Source organism: Ruditapes philippinarum, unplaced genomic scaffold (assembly GCF_026571515.1).
Source record: "Ruditapes philippinarum isolate M1 unplaced genomic scaffold, ASM2657151v2 ctg7345_1_1_1_1, whole genome shotgun sequence".
NCBI lineage: Eukaryota > Metazoa > Mollusca > Bivalvia > Venerida > Veneridae > Ruditapes > Ruditapes philippinarum.
Window position 1 is genome coordinate 139722 of NW_026864835.1, and position 20512 is coordinate 160233.

Consider the following 20512-nt stretch of genomic DNA (forward strand, 5'->3'; position numbering starts at 1 on the left):
ACGTTGAAACCCCCCTTTCCATACTTTAATTTTTGGATATAAAGCAAAGTAACCAATTTACAACAATATCAAAGACAATATAAATTACTTCAGATATTTTACCCTTCAAAAAATACAGTTCAAGGTGCAGCTTAAATTCACTTTAATAGTTTTAAATCAAATAAAACTACAATCTTGTTCCAATCTTTTCTTCTAGATCTCTTAAACTGCTTCTGCAAATAAAAATTTAAGAAGTTATAGTTAAAAGTGACTTTGGTTCAATCTCAAATTTTAATGCATAATAATTACTCAACTTAGTGATTTGTTTTTATCTTAAAATGCTTTTCTCTAAGATTTACATCATAAAACAGCATAGAAATTGAAATATAGCTAAGTTTCATATTGACAGCAAATACTGTATATAGGACAACAAAATCTTTTTTAAAAAGAAACTATTTAAAAGTCTCACCTATGATTGGTAAGAAAACTGCTCCCCGTCAGTTCCTTGCAGCATATTCCCAAGAAATCAACATTCTAGGCTCTAGCTAAGACCATTTTATGCAGCATCCTGTAATCAGCAAACATGTAAATTTTATATAAATAATGTTACACGAATATATCGAAAATAATATATTTTAAGACAAAATAATATCCAGTAGTTGAAAAATTTATACTTTTATTGTAAAGAAATTCAAATATATAAATTAATAAGAATAAATTTCAATTTAACAAACCTGACAGTCCTTTTCATGTTGAACGTATGGTATACAGGCTACAGCTCCAATACTCTAAATTTCAACCAGGACCAGGATCTAGAATATAAAATAATATATAATAAAATAGAAATAGATCTCTCATTCCCCATAAATTTACGACTATCAAACTTTAAAGTTTAACACTCAAATTTGTTATTTAACTTAATAATAGTGTATTTTTTTCAAACTAATTAACACTGTATTATACTTTCACTTAAATATAAACAAGGATATATATATTGACGAATCGTCTTGGGAGGTAAATTAAGTGGGCCAAACTACTTTATAGGTTTCAATTTTATAATTGATTAAATTCTTATTAGGATATATTACAGACAATTGTTTAATAATATGAAAAATAAATTAAAGAAAGACAAGATTTGTAAAATCATAAATTGCCAAGGACATCAATAACTTCATGCTTACAACTCACAAGGCCTACCGATCCCAAATCTTAAAATTAGGTCGCGAAAACGTGTCAAATCAACTCAATCATGTGTTTTCATCTAACATTTATTTCATAAAAAAAATTAAAGTAGAATTTTAAGAATAAATAATAATATTTTAGAAAATAATCAGTAAACTAAAGTTAAACATTACGGTAATACCTCCAAAATCCAAATAAATTGCCAATCGTGTTGTTTTCAAATTTTCCAAACAGCGCCACCATTTGCACGAACGATAATCATAGACAAACAACCAAAATCATAGACTGCAACAATTACTTCCCCTGACAAGCGTTATTTTATAAACGGGATTTTGACTAATATCAATTTATTAATAAATATTATTCATAAAGAACTAAAAAATAAAGCAACAAACAACAAAACATATTAACTAATATTTAAAGCGTTAATAGAAAGTGAAAAATTATTTCCAAATTTATTTGTTTCAGCGCTTATTTTGAATATACGGAAAAAGATTGTAACGCAAATTTTCCTGACAAAAATCACTTACAGACTAATTCAATAAAGGAATAATAACGCAAAATTAGTGGTATAAAAGTTTATATAATGATTAAACTAAATGTAAAACTTCGACCATAAACAACGTTGAATCAACGTTGTATATACATTGGCTATATATCCGTATGGTCGTCCATAGTTGAATATTGGTTGAACAACGTCAGGACCATATTTCAACGTTGTTTCAACGTTGAAACAACGTCGAGTGCCTGCTGGGATGGGATTTCCCATGAACTTAAGCTTGTCATCATTAACCGTTTGCGAAATCATCACATCATTATAAGTACTGACGATATCTAAGGTATAATATAGACTTTCCTTGTTCAGAACATCTGATTGTAGTTGTTCATGTTAAAGGTGGTTGATTTTCAGTATATACATTTTTGAAGTCGTTCAACCTTTACCACCCTTTGTCATTTACTTATTTCTTCATTTATAGTTACAATAAATGTAATTTTTATATATATTACATATAAATGTTCTCCGCAGGCACAGGCGCATGGACAAGTAAAATTTCTAAATCTCACCCCAACCCCCACCCTCAGAGTGGGGGCATTAAAAGCCGAGATTCTATTTTCAAGTTCAAAAGTATTAGTGTCCAAAATATTAAGCACAAATTTTCGACAAGTGTTAATGATGATGTATTATAAACATTGTAAAGGTAGATTAAAACGAAGATGATAATGTTATTTTACTGTGTAAAATGTGTTACATATACGACCAAGAAACGTATATAGCATATAAAGACAGCTGTGATTAAATCGGCGGAATATGTCCCACACGTGTAAAATACATGTTCCGTGACATATACGATCCGACATACGTGAGTCATATGTATTGTTCTTATCAAACCAATCTATCAATGGTGTACATGATAACGAATTGTTTATCTGTCTTTACACTTGTTCAATAAATTGCCTAAAACAATTACCACTTTGATCACAACATACAGGATGTCACAAGTCAGAGATGGCCAGAGTGGGTAGTTCTATCATCAAAATAACTATTTTACAAAAAAGACCTTTTACGTTTATATACACATTTATTTATACAATAAAATTCAATATCTCTGTTCTGTAAAACAACACAACTTCAATCACTTCCTTTGTTCATAGATTACAACCAATACCTGAAAAGAATGACCATAATTTTTAAAATAAAACACACTATTTTTTTTATTAATAGTTACTTTCATGGAGAACTACTTATCCCACTTCTGACACCAAATGTCTCAAGTCAGAGATGGCCAGAGTGGGTAGTTCTATCATCAAAATAACTATTTTACAAAAAAGACCTTTTACATTTATATACACATTTATTTATACAATAAAATTCAATACATTTACTAAAATTACATAATTTTATCAAATACTAAAGTTCACTTAAGTAGTTAAAAGAATTTAAGTATTGTCACTGGAGAATATTCGTAGAAAAATATATAAAAACACATAAATTGTCTCTAATATCGTTGTTTCCACTTAACAGTTTATTTTGCCGTCCAAAACAATATATAAAATGCCACACGAAGTTATCAACTGCTCCGACCTTAAAAAGGTCAATATTCACACTAATTTTGAAAGTCAATCACACCGACCATGTAAGGTCATAATAATAAATGTTACCTCCGACCTATAAAGGTCAATTATTGTAATAACAAAATGTCACCTCCGACCAACAAAGGTCAATGTAGAACAGCAAAATAAAAGGTTACGATTCTGCGTAGACGATACAATTAATGTTGATCCACTCTCAGCATAATACAAAATACTGTATGATATTCAGTTGCTAGTACTTCACACTAATAAAACCATAGCACCATGCACACTCTTGACATTGATATGTCCTTCAGCCCCATGACCTATCAATGAAGACATTTTCTTACTAAATATTTTACACACATTAAATTTGAGTAGTAATACAAATGTATGAAAGAAAAGTATATGAAAATAAACCCATATTTACAATTAAACTTATTCAACTTATTCAATATAACAACTTTACTTTTATCAAATAATTTTCCATGTACAAAGGAAATCAATGAAAAACATTTACAATTTGCAAATAATTAAATATTTCACTTACCCTGATATCTAGGTAGACAGTCACTGTTAAATAAAGCTTGTCATTAGAATGGCTTTATAAAATGAACACCATTTTCATTAAATTTAAATAATGAATTCTGCCAAGCTCTAACATCATAATTCTTCATAAAACTGAGCAAAACTGACTGAGTGTAAACCTATATGAACTATAGATAACAGTACATTTTTAACACATTGGCCAGCTAACTAATACAGGTAAGTGTTCACTCAGGTATGAAGAAAACTATTTACACTGGTCAGTATTATAACTGTCTATTCCTAGAAACAGGTTTATAAGAGATTATATTTAAAAATAGATAAAATATAATTGATTTTGTGACACAGGATCTTTAAGTAACGTGAAGTTTACAGTAAAAGAAAGTCGGTAGTACCATAAAGTATAATGTTGATAGTATTGAGATGACCCATTCGTAATAACAAACCTCGAATCAATTACATTTGTATGTTTATTTTTAATGTTTATGCTATGACTTAACACAGTGTTATGCCTACGTATAACAATAAAATATTTTATTTTCACATTTTAAAATGAGCGCAAAGTTCCACACTACATAAAACTCAATCGGTGTCTATTAACACTGTGAATATTCATTTTTTTCATTTCTTTAAAGTTTTATTATAATTTTGAATCTCATGTTTTGACGTGACAAGAATTTCATTTGTATCTGTCGGTTATATTTTCTTCTTATTTCATAATTTTTATGTTTAAGGGTTATCATCTTAAAATTTTAGTATTTTCAGTTTATTTGATATTTGGAACAGGCATGGACATGACTAAACCACATCGCTTACGATATAATGGATAAAATTCTTTTTGAATACGTTATTTTTCTTTAAATATTAACCTGTTGGATTAAATATTCACACTTAAATTTATATACTAGTGAGTAACTTAAAAAAATTGGAGATGAAACATTGAAATGCTCCTTTTTCATACTAAATGATAAATATATGTGTGTCGGACCGTATGTCACGAACAGAAAAGGCACACGAGTGATATTGTCGGTCGAATGTAGCACACTCTTCAGCCTAAAATCGAACATGAAATCAGCCATATTCGGTTAGATTGAGCTTTTCTATGCTGATCAAAACGTATTCATCACTTACCACTCCAGTTTGGTAATAATAATACAGTTATTTTCAACAAAAATAAACATTATATCACTTGGAAAAACTACGCTTTCTAGTTTACAACATAAAACCACTTTTTACTGGTCGTTATTTAGATAATATATATGTGGAGATATTTTATATATACGGTATGTCACATTATTTTCCGCGAACGGTAAATTTCGCAATTTTGGTATTTATCTTAATTTAGCGATGTTTTTGTACATGTTTGTCTCTTCGCTGTTTCCGCTGACAAAGAGTGACCACTCCTTTTGTCAGATATCTCTACACAGTTTAAAAAATTTTTTTTCCAGTTTTTCTCTGATATTTTGCTTATATCTATGCTCTTATTGCTTTGTATCATCATATTGTTGATATGTTATTGTTAAGCTGAAAAAAGAATCGCAATGTTATTTTGCATCAGACGATTGTTGTTTGCTACCTTGATACTTTGACTAAAATCTCTCCGGTTATTTCTAAGTTTCAGAATTATAAATGCTGCAAAAAATAAGATTCTATATAAAACATTACTAATTTTCAAGTTCACAAACCTTTTTTAACACATGATTGAATGGGTGAAAATTGTGTATTATCCTGACAACTTATATCCTTTGACGAATAACCCTTTTCGTTCTTTGCAAAGCCATAACCAGTTACACATTTGTACTGAAGTTTCGTGTTGTATTCGAATTCAGTCTTGTCAGTCATATTGTTAGCAAACACCACATTTGCATTCTTCATTTTATCACTGTTTGGTATCGTGCACACTGAAAGTTTAAATTTGTAAACTAAATGACATTATTACAGGCTTCTAAAGACATTGATTCATTAAAAAGAAAAGATATACTGAGAAAAATTGATACAGGGTACTATTTGATTTTTTCGTAAATGCATACATAACATTTCACTAAAATAATTTGAAACATTTTGAAACAGAGAAGCTGAGAAAAGTGTAAATTTGTTTATTCATAACAAAATAAACAAAAGCAAGACTTAAAGACAAACTGAAACAGTGCGATTTTGTTAAAACAAAATATGATAAATATAAGCAAGATAAAAAAACTTCCCCAATGCTGTATGGATGAATGCATATTAACTAGCCGCCTCATGCACGCGGCGTCTAATATTGATAAATATCTCAAAGTAAACAATTACTCACATTAATATTTCGCAAATAAACATAAGATATATCATGTTTAATTACGTTTCAAATGATAATAACTGGCTGTTAATGAGAACAAACACAGAAGTTTTGTAAATGTAAACTATATTCAGAAAAAAACATTATCCAACGTCTGCATTTAATAATGCAAGATAAAACATGAAGTATAGAAAACGATTACTGAGAAGGTGACTTGTATAAATTGGTCGTGTAGACTCAAAAGATATGACAATATTCGTAATATAAGTTTTCGCGTAAAATTCTATTGACTGAGTCTGATGAAGAAATATATTTAAGAACTGGTACTGCATTGCATTTAAGTTTTTGTAAAAGACATGTCAACATAAATAATTGTATTTGTAGCACACTATATTACTACGAAATTGTTCGCCTAACTTAAAGTGGTCTCATCCCTGGTACGGATTAAGACTCAACCCGTTGTTGTTAAGATATATATATTATTTTTTTTTAATTTTGAAGTGGCCCAATTTAAGTCATCTCTAGTTTGATTGGTCATAATAAAAGTGATTAAATTGCATCTGAGTAGTTTTTGTGTGGTATGCATGACTTTGAAAGTTGTTTTGTGTATTTTCTAGTAACACATCTGTTGGCAAAAGGATTAAAGATTAAAGTACTACCCGCCATTACCGCCTCCGTGATCTAGGGTTAGAGTCAATGACTTCTAATCCAGTTAATTACCTCTCTGGCGTGGGTTCGATCCCCGGGAGATGCTTTGGTAGTTATGCGCGGAGGAAGGTAGTCTAATACTGGTGTAACTATCTAGGAACGATGGTTAGGAAACTACCCGCCTATATGACTAAAATACTGTTGGGAAAAGGCGTAAATGAAACAAACAAACAAACAAAACTACCCGCCATCAATCAGAAGTTTTTGAAGTGGTGAATTTTAACAGTGTTAAAGTATAATAAAGATTTCTTAAAAAGTAGATTACCAGCATATCTTCTCGGGTCTCGTTTGACTTAGATAGTGTTCAATACAGTATAGCATTCATCAAGAACAGTGGAATCTAGAATTAAGCCTTAAATGTGACTGATTTACTATAGAACAAAGAGTACGAAAATTCACTGGGCCGAGACCTTAAACTGAGTGTTACTTGATCTTTGTTAGAATTTCAAATGTTATGATATAGACTACTTGACATTCGTAGATTTTCTTTATACATTCTAATTCGAAACTATTACGTTGCAGGGATTTTTCTCTTTGCAGAGTTTTCCATCTGATTTGCATAATATATAAATATTATTTATGTTACAGTACACATTTTCAACAAAAACAAATATAACAATGTCTACAATAATAATCGTGTGATCCTACATTCATTTCATTTATTCTAAAGTTTCTTTACATCTAATCCAACCTTCAATTGAAAACAAAGGAAAACTTAATCATTGAATGTTGTGGGACAGGGCATATAGACCAATTATGAAAAATATTGCAACTGTTACAGGCTTTGAATTATTTTCAATTCATTTATTAATGTCCATATGTTTTGAACATAACACAAAAGATATATTTGATAATTTTATTATGAATTTGTAAGCTTAAATTCCATAGTTCGAAATTAATGCTATTCTACTTACAATATTTACATTTTTAATTTTTGTGATAGCAATTATCAATGCATATCGTCTTAATGATAACTTATAATGAACCTAAAAATTGAGCCTTAACATCAGTATCAAATCAATACTAAAGGTTTTGTTTAAACAGACTTTTTTACCCGCTATATAATAATTGTATTGTGTCGTTAAATATATGTTGTAAAGTTAACATACCTACTTTTGTGCATGGTTCTAAATACTCAAATTGTCCATCAGAGTTGCACTTAAAGGTTTTATTTGAATTGTCACCTTTTGTGAATTCGTATCCATTTTCACATTGGTATGAAATTGTTTGTCCTTGGTGATACAGTTTGTTGTCTTGTGTCACTGTGGTAAACCGAGTATTGTTTGCGTTAGGCAATCTGCACCCTGTAATACATTCAATAAAGTTCTAATATCTTTATACCTTTCTGATGTTCGAAAATAATAAAAAAAGTGCTTTGAGCAACGCTTTGTGTTTTATTTAGTAAATATAACTTTATTATAATGTATAATATACGCAAATTTGTCAATTCTGAAGTACTTTTTTAACATTTTCGTTTCATCTAATCAACCGTAGAATATATAAGGAGTGTTCAAATATAAATGAATCTAATAAAACATTATATTTTTCAATATTGATACCACATTAATTTAAATCCGTTCACTTTATCTGGGTTAAAGGCTCGCTATAAATAGTCTACTCGTATAGTTTTACACACAAATGGTTGGTAGCAAATCAGTCTATTCCCTTGAAATACGGTCTTGTATTAAGAAAAGTTGTTTCCTTGACATAGGGTGTAAAGACGTGTTTTATAAAATCTGCTCAGTATATGGACAAAAGGCAATGTGTTTTCTTTTTATCAGTTATGATAATAAATTAAAATATGGGTTAGTTTCGCATAAAGATATACTCCATGTTCATCGGCATGAAACAGCAACGTTTGTAAAATCGGTTGCTAAGATAAAAAAAACATATATAGTTAATACCGGTGCAAGATACACCACTAGGTGCTATAGTTGACATCTCATTAGGATTCTAAAACATAATTTGAAAATGCGACAGATCTATGCGTGTTAATTAAGACATTGTATATAATCTCACTAAGATGATGTGCAGTATATGCAAGGTAGACACAACACAATTACGTTAAAGTGTTAAAATTCGAATGTTTTCCAGCGTGACGAACACATTTCTTTACTTGTTTTTTTGCAATTTCGGTGTACAAGATTTGTGTTTGGTATATATTTATATATCCTCTTCGTACTTACAAATATTGTTTTTATAATCATCACAAACTTTATTAAAATAAAATCGTATAACAAAAGAAACGTTTAGTTTCATTCTCTGCTACCTACCTTCCTCACACGAATGGATAACTGGGTTATAGTAATATCCTTCTTTACATAAACATTTCTCTTCGGCACACACAGAATTTGATAAAGTTTTGCAATTGTCCTCGGTCGTGCAATCGTTTGTATGTACTATGGAAAAATGATATTGTGAACAATTACTAAAACAATATAACTTGGTGAATGATACATATAATATTGGCATAAGTATTTAGCAACTGGGATAACTTCATCTACTGTTGTTGATAACAAGAGGGAAAACATAAATGAATCGTTATTTATTCAAAGTATCTTTATAACAAATAGCTCCTATTTTATTATCGGGCAAACATTCGGAGAATAAAACATATTTGTACTTTTATACATAAATATTTGTATTCTATCAATTACACGAATATCAGTTCGGTCTATTCGAATATGTCTACCAATTTCTACATTTTAATGCTTAACCTAACATAAAATGTCAGCATTAAATTATAGTTTAAAAATACTTATAATACAAGGCTTTTTGTAAATAAAAAAAAAACAGTTAACAAAACTTTGTTTAAAAATATAAATTGAGGCATTGACAACATCAAGAGATCAACACGTATCCAAAACCAAAACAGAAAGGCACTTTTTAATGTTGCTAGTTATTGTCCAGAATAGTGTTGACGTTACTTTTTCTCTCAAATAGGTTTCAATATTTTGGATGCATTTAATCTCCTATTTTAGTCAATTAACTGTAAGCATTCATCCCTTGCAAGAGCAAGAAACTATACAATAGGTATGTTATGACAAATAACAATATTGTTCACAAAATTTAATTTGCAATAATTCAATCTTATCAACATAATTATATAAGTATATCTCACAATTAACATTGCCAAATATATCAAAATTAATGTTTAAATTGATTGTCTAATTAAATTAAATGACTCATAGTCACACGATATAATGTACTATAACTTTAAAATATCTAAATGGCATAATATCTAAAATTAATGTTCTTTTGCCTGATACAGAGAGGGTTTTCCTAATTCATTATTTGTTTTTGTATCATAATAATGTTTAGTTAAAGTATATATGCACATAATACTAGGAAGCAACAATCGTTTTGCACTAAAAGGGAGGAGATGTCTTTTCCATGCTATTATAATAATTGTTACTTTACAGACCTTCTTCGCACAATTTGGAAGTATTTTGACGGAACCCAGATGAACATTTACATGTGTTGTTTCGACACGAGGCATTCCCGATCTCGTTGCAAACACTACTATTTTGGCCGGTACATTGCTTCCCAAGTACTAAAAGTAAGAACATGAGACAAAACACGGAAATATTATCTAAATAACTTTGACAGAAACTCCAAATAATAAATTGTTTCCTTTATTTGCTGTTGTTGCCTTTTTATCTGAATTCTGACATGATAGTTAAGTCAGGGCTACATTGTACATACCAAAAATTTATTTGAAAACCACAATTCCATCATTTTTTTAGGCATGTCCCGATAATACGGGGGAGGAACTGTTAGTTCTTATGATAACTTGTCTGGAGTTCTAATGATAACTGTTACGAGATTCCTAGAAAAAGTTACGGATTTCATCGGTAATATTTATTATATACCGCAGAAATACTCGTGAAAAATGGTAATGTTCATTTTCAAAAAGGGAGTTTGTAATGCTATGTTAAACCTTGATGATTAAGCTTGCATTAAACATTGTATTATGTCATTCATTTTTTTCATCGCCTCTTGCTTAAAGTTTGGTTGTTTTCAGTAAATATTTCAAATTATTTGTTCATTCTTACACATTGACCTGTCCATTTGTGATCTTCTTCATTGCTATATTTAATAACCTGATTATAATGGAAAGTTGCAAACATAAAACCCAGGCCAATAAATGTATACCCGATTTTTCGATTTTCACGGAATTTCTGTGGTCATTCTGAAGGTTTAATAGAGTTTTCATGATAACTTTTGTTTGTGTTTCTTACAGTATAAAATATGCTTTGAATCCAATACTCAATCACGATGTCTTCACATTTCCATTATTTCCAGTTTTCGAGAAAATTAAGCAGCTCTGCTATCGGTCTGCCGAAACAAATGACATGTAAATAGTTTGCAGAAAAAAATATCAAGTAGTATGCATTACCTTTATCTTAATTTAATGAGGTGGGGTCATCAGGTTTTCAATGGTGTTTTGATTTATAAAAGGTATCAAATTTTGCCAAAGAGACGTAGAAAATTCTATGACAACGATATGAAAATACAAAGTAATTCTTAAATAATAGATGTGAGTCAGCAAAAGCCATTTATTTTATTCACTTTATTATCACATGACATGCAAAAATCTCCATATTGCGGAATTCCATATCTTTAGGACCTTTAAACTGAAAGAGCATGATTTGCTTCTAAATACTTGTCCAGATGTACAAAAGTAATACCATGTACGCTGTCATTTTTTTACAGTAAAAACTAAATTCTTCTGTCTGATGTTTGATTGGCATTCCCGCTTGTGGAAACTCTGCTACATTTGCTGTAACTGATAACAAAAATATATAGTCAAGCTTCCAAGCTTCTTTCGCTCAAAAACGTTAGGCACGTGAAAATATGTTGAAGAGATCGGTAAAGAGAGCCAACCGCGGTTGAATTTTTTCATGTCTTAAATAGATCATACATTTCAGGTGCATAGGTGTGAATGTTTTCCTGGTTATATTCTTGTATATTATGGTATAATATGATACAAATTACTAAGCCACTACGTGAGGAAGCCAAACTATATATCATTGGCTTAAGAAAAGCCGTTGCTTAAAACATTTATCGCATGGTTTGGGACTTTTCCTTTGTTCTTACTAACCCATTATACTCAGCACACTTCAATAAGCATTTGAAAACTGTATTGATAGTAACGGTATAGTTTTACAATGATTCAGGGGCATAGGTGGGAAGGTTATCTTGGTAATATACGTGTTTATGTAAGCATATGATACAAATTACTAAGCCAATACGTAAGGGAAGCCAAAGCCGTTGCTTAAAACATTTATCGCATGGTTTGGAACTTTTCCTTTGTTCTTACTAACCCATTATACTCAGTACACTTCAATGATCATTTGAAAACTATATTGATATATAACAGTACATTTTTTACATTGATCCATATAGGAAAAAACTCGACTGCTATATAGCCGTTGAGTTTGTTTTTTTTCGCACCGTGTATATATCAATATAGTTTTTTTTCACAGAGGCTCAAATGGGGCAGTAGTAACGAACATTCCCAGGAATCAGTCAAATAAAATAAAATAAAATAAAATAAATAAATAATTGAAAGATATAAACAAAAATAATGACATGAAATTTACTCTCATTTAATCAAAAAGTTCATCCGCTGAATAAATTATTAAATTATTTCCACTGAAAAATGCCCTTTAATCTTGAATCAATATTGGTAACAGTTTACATTCCGCCTCTAACATCCCAGTTACACAGAGCCATCGGTGATTGATCGGTAGTTTTTTTAGCCAAATTATGGAGTGAACCGATGACAACGTCTTTGACACCGATTTCACCTATTGGTCACCTGTTTTCCACCTATCAACTGCTTTAGGGGAGAGATAAGTTTTATCGGTGAACAATTACCGATTGGTATTTTTAACAAGTTTAAAATCCTCGATAAGGGCCCAGTTACATAGACGGTCGGTCCCCAACCGGTCATTTAATTTTAAATTTACTCGCTGTTATGATCGGTTGTCATGCGAGATTTTATTTCTGGTTTTCTGTGTAAACGGTCATCGGTGACAGAAAGCAAACTCAAACGGGAATGGGTCGATGATTAAATGCTGAAATACTTTTGGTTTCTATCGTTTGTAAATCGGAGCTAAATCGGGCGTAACACTGATTAATCGGTTTTGATAGCTAGTCATCAGTGGTTATACACGTTCCGTCAGATATGGCCAGTGATTCATATTTGGTTATCTTTGTCCGATTGGCGATATCGGTGATTAAGAGCTTGCATATTCTTGTGATATAGGTTGCTGTCGGTTATTTGTAAAATATTTTCACCGATCGAGAATTTTAAACGTGTTTAAAAATCCCAATCGGTAATTTTTCACCGATGAAACTTATTTTTCCCCAATAGCAGTTGATATGTGGAAAACAGGTGACCAATAGGTGATATCGGTGTGAAATACGTTGTCATCGGTTCACTCAATTATTTGGCTAAAAAAACAATCAATCATCGATGGCTCTGTGTTACTGGGGTGTAACCGACAGCAACCTATATCACGAGATATGCAAGCTCTTAATCACCGATATCGCCGATCGGACAGCGATTTAATTTAAAATTAAATGATCGATTGGGTTATTTATTTGTATTACAGAAAAGAAAACATTATGCCATTGCGATAAAACAGTTATAGTTTATGAAACTCGTTAGTTACGAGGATATAACACTGGCTGGGCGACATCTCGGTATGTTTCTGCAAAAAACTGTCTTGGCCTAACGGCCTCGCCATTTTTAGCAGAAACATTCCTTGATTTCACCCCAGTGTTATATCCTCGTAACTAACTCGTTTCATGTACTTTAACTATAACATGTAACTGAAGTGTAAGCTTTTAAACATTTTGCATTATTAATTTACACTCCAACCTATTTCATACTAACTTAGCGTTGTCATCATGAAATAGACTATTAATATCTGTAATATGTTGTGGGTCGGATCAGAATATCCGTCCCGATGGGACCTATTAGATATTCCGATGCAAACTGCAAACATAATATGTCAGATATTCTTCCTTGCATTAATCATCTCATTATATTTAAAATCCCTTTTCTTAATTAAACAAGTTTTCATGGTAATCTACATCATTAAACCCGTAACTAATTTCTTACACCAACATATGGAATTACAACTTCATTAATAACGGTAAAACTACGTCATCTTAAGAATGCCACTGCAAGTGAATCATCTGGCATCCCCCTACCCCATACCAGATGAATTACTGGATTGGTAAAACTCACAGATATTCCAGTCAGATAGAAATGAATGCTTATTGTGAAAAGAATGCCTACATATTCCTATCTTTACAAGAACAATGTAGTTGGAAACGTGGGCCATAAAACTATAGTGACGAACAGTATACACAGAAACGAAATTTAGTTCATTCGTTCGGTTTTAAAATGTCAATATGAATTCTCATAAATTTTATTAGAAAAGTCTTTTGAACTAAAATACGCTTAAAAACAACATTACATAACCAATGTTTATGCCAGGGATTAACGTATTACGTTTCATAATGATTTACACACTTATTCAATGTTAAAATACGTAACTTTGTGCAAAAAGCACATCGGCAGTAACAAAAAAGTTATAATAACTCTAGGACACCTTCAGAGTTATCACAAAAACTCTTTGGCATTTAAAACATGGGGCATTAATTTGTTAGAAGGGGCTTTATGTTTGCAATTGTACACTACAATTAGGTAATCAAGTATGACAACGAAAAAAGTCACAAATAAACAGGCCAATGTGTAAGAGTGAACAAATAATTTGAAATCTTTACTCAAAACTACCAGATTTTAAGCATGAGGCAATGATAAAAATGGACTAAAAGTATTTTCTGAGACATAATACAGGCAAGCTTAATCCCAAAAGTTTTACATAGCATTACAGACTCCCTTTTTGAAAATGAAAATTACCATAGTTCACGAGTATTTCTTCGGTTTATACGAAAGTTTTCAGACGAAATCCGTACCTTTTTTTTCTAGGAAGTCCCTAAAAGTTATCCTTAGAACTCCATCCTTCGTGTTACAGTTCCTCCCCGTGGTAACGGGACATGCCAAAAAATGATGGAATTTTTGTTTTCGGATAAATTTGGGTATCTACATTGTACCCCTGACTTAGCTACCATGTCAGAATTCAGATTAAAATGTAAAAACAGCAAATAAAGGAAACTTTTTATTTTTCATTTTAGTTAATCCAGACACATATTTCAAGTTTGATTTTAACCATTCTATAAACATACTTTAGTTTTATTGAATCAGAGAACAAATACATGATATATGATAATGCATTCTAAGCAGTACTAATGATTTGAAGAGATGCGTAATATAAAATCATCACATAACCACAAGCCTTCAACAGACAATCAAATTCCCAGATAATGCGAGAAAGCACAATCTTTTTTGTCCTTGCTCATAATGTTTTAAAAATGGTATCTATTTTTCTATGTAAAGGGCAAGACAATATTAGGTAAAATTGTTATGTAAAGTTATTCCACGCCAGTTTAGTCACTAGATCTAAAATGATAAGTAAAAACTAGATAAAAGTTATTTATCAATAAATATATCATAAAACAGATATGAACTTTTAGGTGGTGAATATGATTAGATATGTACCGAAAATTTGACATTTACCGAGGTGATACGAGTTGAGGTATTCTTACGTTATTCTTGTCTGTATACATTTATGGCTCATAATAATCATGCCTTTATCCATTTATCAATTAGGAGACTTATAAGCAACAATTGCAACATTGTCGCAAAACACGCCCGTTATAAAAACTTGCGATGGACATATGGGCATTATAGATATGCATAGTAATTAGCAAATAGCGAGTGCGACCTTGACCTTTGAACAAGATCATGTATGAAGCAATACAATTAAATGTGGTGAACATAGACATAATAATATAGATATTGCATCATATTTAGTGACCTTGGCCTTGCATAAATCGACCTAAAGTACAAGTGCTATTGCGGTATTCATGATAACGACCATTTTGTTTTACAATCTTTCAATATTTAATGACTAAATGATCCTTATACCATCTCAATTTTTTATCTGAAGTTTGACCCCTATATGTGACCTTAACTTTGGCTCCAGGGACCTGAACTTTACGCCTGACACTCTGTGGTAAAATGAGGAACATTTGTAGCAAGCTAAATCAAAATTTCTCTATGCATGTAGAAAGTTTGCTCAAGAAAAGCATTTTCAATGACCTTTAAGTATGACCTTGACCTACAAACCTTGATCATAGGCGAGCCGTAGCTTCTAATAGAAGTGAACATGTTTATGAAATTTCATTAAAATCACTTCAGTGGTGTAGGAGATAGGTTTCAGACAAAATCCAGAAATTTCAACATCTTTACTGACATTACCGTGCATATATTGACCTAAATTACAAGTGTCATCTATGTAGCCATGATGTTTACCATTTGTATTATAATCCTTTAATAAATGGTGACTAAATGGTCCCGATACAATTTTTAATATTTTTATCTGAACTTTGACCCCTCTGTTTGACATTGACCACAGGGACCTTAATTTTGCACACCACACTGTCCCTTACAATGGTGAACATATGTGCAGAGTTAAATTGAAATTCCTCTATGGATGTAGAAGTTTTGCTTTAGACAAGCCTTTTTAAATGACCTCTTAGTGTTCTTGACCTTTGACATAGAGCCCTGGTTCATGCTCGCGACGCAGCTGCTCATAGTGGTGAACATTTAATGGAGATTCTTAATAATCGTCCCCATGCGTGTAGGCGAAAGGTTCCAGACAAAATCCGGATATTTCATCATCTTTAGTGACCTTTTCCTTGCATATATTGACATAAATTACAAGTGTCACAGATGTAGTCATGAAAATAATCATTTATGATGCAATCCTTCAGTAAATGATAACTAAATGGTCGGTCCCTATACACATTAACATAATTTTATTTAACTTTTTTCCCTGTATGTAACCTTGCCTTTAGACACAGGGACCTGAGTTTTACGCAAGACATTCCGCCTCACAATGAAGAACATGTGCAGCAAGTTATATTGAAATCCCTTTATGCATACAACATGCACCGGACAACCGTTTTACCATGACCTTTCAGTGTGATCTACAGACCTTGTTTTTACGGGATACACTGATTCGCACAGCGTTAAACATTTCTATGATTTTTTCTTAAAATCCCCCAAAGCGTGTATGAGATATGCTCCAGACAAAGTCTGTATATTTCAACATCTATTGTGAACTTGATATTGCATATGTTGACTTAAACTGCAAGTGTCACAGCCGTATACAGGTAAATATGCATCACATGTTAAACGTATGTGATACACATTTTATAAGTTCCAAAAAGCCTTATTGATACATTCGAGGGTTGTCCTGAAAGTTCGTAGACAAGGCTATAAATTTATTATAAGCAGTCATTTTGCTAAATCATTTATCTGCTACATATTTCAAAATTAAAAAGACACGATACTAGTAATATTCGCAAAGCGCCAATCACCATGGCAACATGATCAACGAATCACGGAGCACTTTGATTTGTCATTGTGGTTTTGTTGCGCGAAACTGTATAATTATGTATATAATTATGCTTATAGAACTATTTTCAAACATCGAAGAATATGTAAAATATGTACTGCAAATATTTGTACATATTATATGTAATCATTAAAATATATGCATTCGTTTCTTATTGAAAAATTTGACTTAGACTTTAGAGAAAATAAACTTTTTATTTCCTCCCTTTATTTTCATGAAATGTAAAATTCGGTAATATTTTCTTTTATAGATAAGGCTTTTTGGAACTTATAAAATTGATAAATCTGAAAGATCCTGTAACACAATTTTTTATGGTTTTATATTATAAATATGATGTTAAAATTAACATTTATCAATTTTGTTAAAATCACAACTAAACATAGTTTAGGTAATAGCAAAACTTTACTTTACTTTACTTTTCTTCCCTTTACTTTCTTAACAAAAAAATTATCGTGATCTATGAATTAAAGATAAATTTAAAAGATATACATACCTACTGGTGTGGTGGCTGTCACTGTTGTTGGTCTTTTTGTTGTTTTTGCTGTTGTAAGTGGCGTTGAAATCGTTGTTGTTGTTGCTGGTGTTCTTGTTGTTGGCGGTTGTGGTAATTTTGGTGCTGTTGTTGTAGGTGGTGGTGATGTATGCCTTATTGTTGCTGTTTTAGTTGTTGTCCTTGGTGTTGGTGTTGGTTTTGTTGTTGATAATGTTGTTGATGTTATTTTTGTTGTTGATGTTGTAAGTGTATGATTTGTTGTTCGTGTTGTTGTTGGTTTTGTTGCTGTTAGTTTTGTTGTTGGTGTTGTTGGTTGTGCTGTTGTTGTTGGTATAGTTGTTGGTGTTGGTTTTGTTGGTGTTTGTGTTGGTTTTGTTGGTGTTGATTTTGTTGTAGATGTTGTTGTCGTTCGTGTTGGTTTTGTTCTTGATATTGTTGGTGTTGAGGTTGGTTTTGAAGTTGATGTTTTGGTTGTTGATGTTGTTGTTGTTGGCTTTGTTGTTGATGTTGTTGGTGTTGGATTTGTTGTTAATATTGTTGTTGTTGATGTTGGTTTTCTTGTTGATGTTGTTGTTGGTGGTGGTTTTGTTGTTAATGTTGTTGTTGTTGGTGTTAGTCTTGTTGTGGAGGTTGGTTTTGTTATTGAGGTTGTTGCTTGTGTTGTTTGTTTTGTTGTTGATATTGTCGGTGGTGTTGTTTGTTTTGTTGTTGATGTTGTTGTTGTTGGTTTTGTTGTTGGTGTTGTTGTTGTTGGTTTTGTAGTTGATGTTAGTGTTGATTTTGTTGTTGGTTTTGTTATTGATGTTGTTGTTGGTATTGTTGAAGTTGTTGTTGTTATAGTTGTAGTAGTAGTTGTTGCTTGTATTGGTTTAAGTGTTGATGTTGTTGTTGGTTTTGTTGTTGATGGTGTTGTTGATATTGTTGTTTTTGTTGTTGTTGTTGATGGTGTTGTTGTTATTGGTTTTGTTGTTGATGTTGTTGGTTTTGTTGTTGTTGTAGTTGGTTTTGTTGCTGATGTTGATGTAACTGTTAGTTTTGTTGTTGATGTTGGTTTTGTTGTTGATGTTGTTGGTGGTGTTATTGAAGTTGTTGTGGTTGTTGAAGCAGTAGTAGTTGTTGTTGGTGGTATTGTTGAAGTTTTAGTAGTAGTTGATGGTGGTATTGGTTTAGGTGTTGATGTTGTTGTTGGTTTTGTAGTTGATGTTTTTGTTGTTGATGATTTTGTTGTTGGTTTTGATGTTATTGTTGTTGTTGTTGGTTTTGTTGGTAATGTTGTTGATGTTGATGTTGGTTTTCTTGTTAATGTTGTTGTTGGTGGTGGTTTTCTTGTTAATGTTGTTGTTGTTGTTGATATTAGTTTTGTTGTTGATGTTGTTGAAGTTGGTTTTGTTATTGAGGTTGTTGTTTGTGTTGTTTGTTTTGTAGTTGATGTTGTTGTTTGTTTTGTTGTTGATGTTGTTGGTTTTGTTGTTGATGTTAGTGTTGGTTTTGTTGTTGATGTTGGTGGTTTTGCTATTGATGTTGTTGTTGTAATTACTGAAGTTGTTGTTGTTGGTGTTGTATTTGTAGTAGTAGTTGTTGGTGGTATTGATTTAGGTGTTGATGTTGTTGTTGGTTTTGTTGTTGATGGTGATGTTGATGTTGTTGTTTTTCTTGTTGTTGGTTTTGTTGGTGATGTTGATGTAAGTGTTGGTTTTGTTGTTGATGTTGGTTTTGTTGTTGATGTTGTTGGTGGTGTTATTGAAGTTGTTTTTGTTGTTGTTGAAGCAGTAGTAGTTGTTGTTGTTGGTGGTGGTGTTGTTTTAGATGTTGATGTTGTTGTTGTTTGTATTGTTGTTGTTGGTGGTGTTGTTGATTTTGTTGTTGTTGTTGATTTTGTTATTGTTGGTGTTGTTGTTGTTGATGCTGTTGGTGTAGAATTAGGAGTGCTTGTCGTAGATTGAGTTGCTAAAATAAAAACAATAAATACGATAGAATTGCCATTAGTTGTCAGATGTTTATTCTATTCTACCATAATAAATTATAATTAATTGGCAAACTTAAATAAATTAATTTTTATAGAATCAATAGTATTTCATCCGTTACTATGTCTTTACAGTTGTGGATGGATTTACAACTTCATTTAAAAAGGCAAAATAACGTTTTTCTTTATGTATATAAAGTTAGTTCCTTCTTCCTTACTACTTTTTGCAATGATTTTGATGATTTATTTTCGCAACTCTAATGCAGATTTATATGCAGTTGCTGTATCTTCTGTTCCTTTTTCAGTGATATCAGTGTGGTTCTAGGTTACTGATCAACCATAAATATTTTTCCTATGAACACATTTGCATTCACTGCCCCAAAATGACAGTCATTTTATAAGATGCGTTAAATAATGTCATTGATTAGCAAACGACTCAACTGGCAACCCGATCCAAGACGAAAATTTTGGCATGGATAGCAGTATAATATGCAAGAATTTTTAAAGTATATTCGCTGTGGTTTTTTTTTGGCCCTAAAATATTTTGGAAATCCACCGAAGGATACTATGATATGACTTGATTTGACAAAATTTAGATTTCAATGCAACAATAGAAGATAAAGAAAAAATTTCCTTCTTATGTATCAGTAAATTCTAACAAATTTCTTACAAATAATTTACACGTATATGTATACCGGCTCAATAATGACAAAGTTATATTTGTAAAAACT

At 31.3% G+C, this 20512-nt stretch overlaps 1 protein-coding gene and 1 long non-coding RNA gene across 2 annotated transcripts; both read right to left on the minus strand.

The window, feature by feature from the left end:
• Positions 1 to 448: 448 nt before the first annotated feature.
• On the minus strand, positions 449 to 1919 carry LOC132726973 (uncharacterized). Its single transcript, XR_009625276.1, has 3 exons — positions 1343 to 1919; positions 714 to 791; positions 449 to 547 (listed from the first exon to the last, which is right to left on the minus strand). It is a non-coding gene; the product is annotated as an uncharacterized LOC132726973 (long non-coding RNA).
• A 3535-nt stretch (positions 1920 to 5454) lies between these two features.
• On the minus strand, positions 5455 to 19765 carry LOC132726972 (mucin-2-like; the record flags this gene model as incomplete). Its single annotated transcript, XM_060712385.1, has 5 exons — positions 5455 to 5678; positions 7870 to 8064; positions 9034 to 9159; positions 10185 to 10313; positions 17819 to 19765. Coding segments are annotated over 5 exons (2621 nt in total), but the record flags the coding sequence as incomplete, so codon positions are not given.
• Between the last annotated feature and the right edge of the window lie 747 nt (positions 19766 to 20512).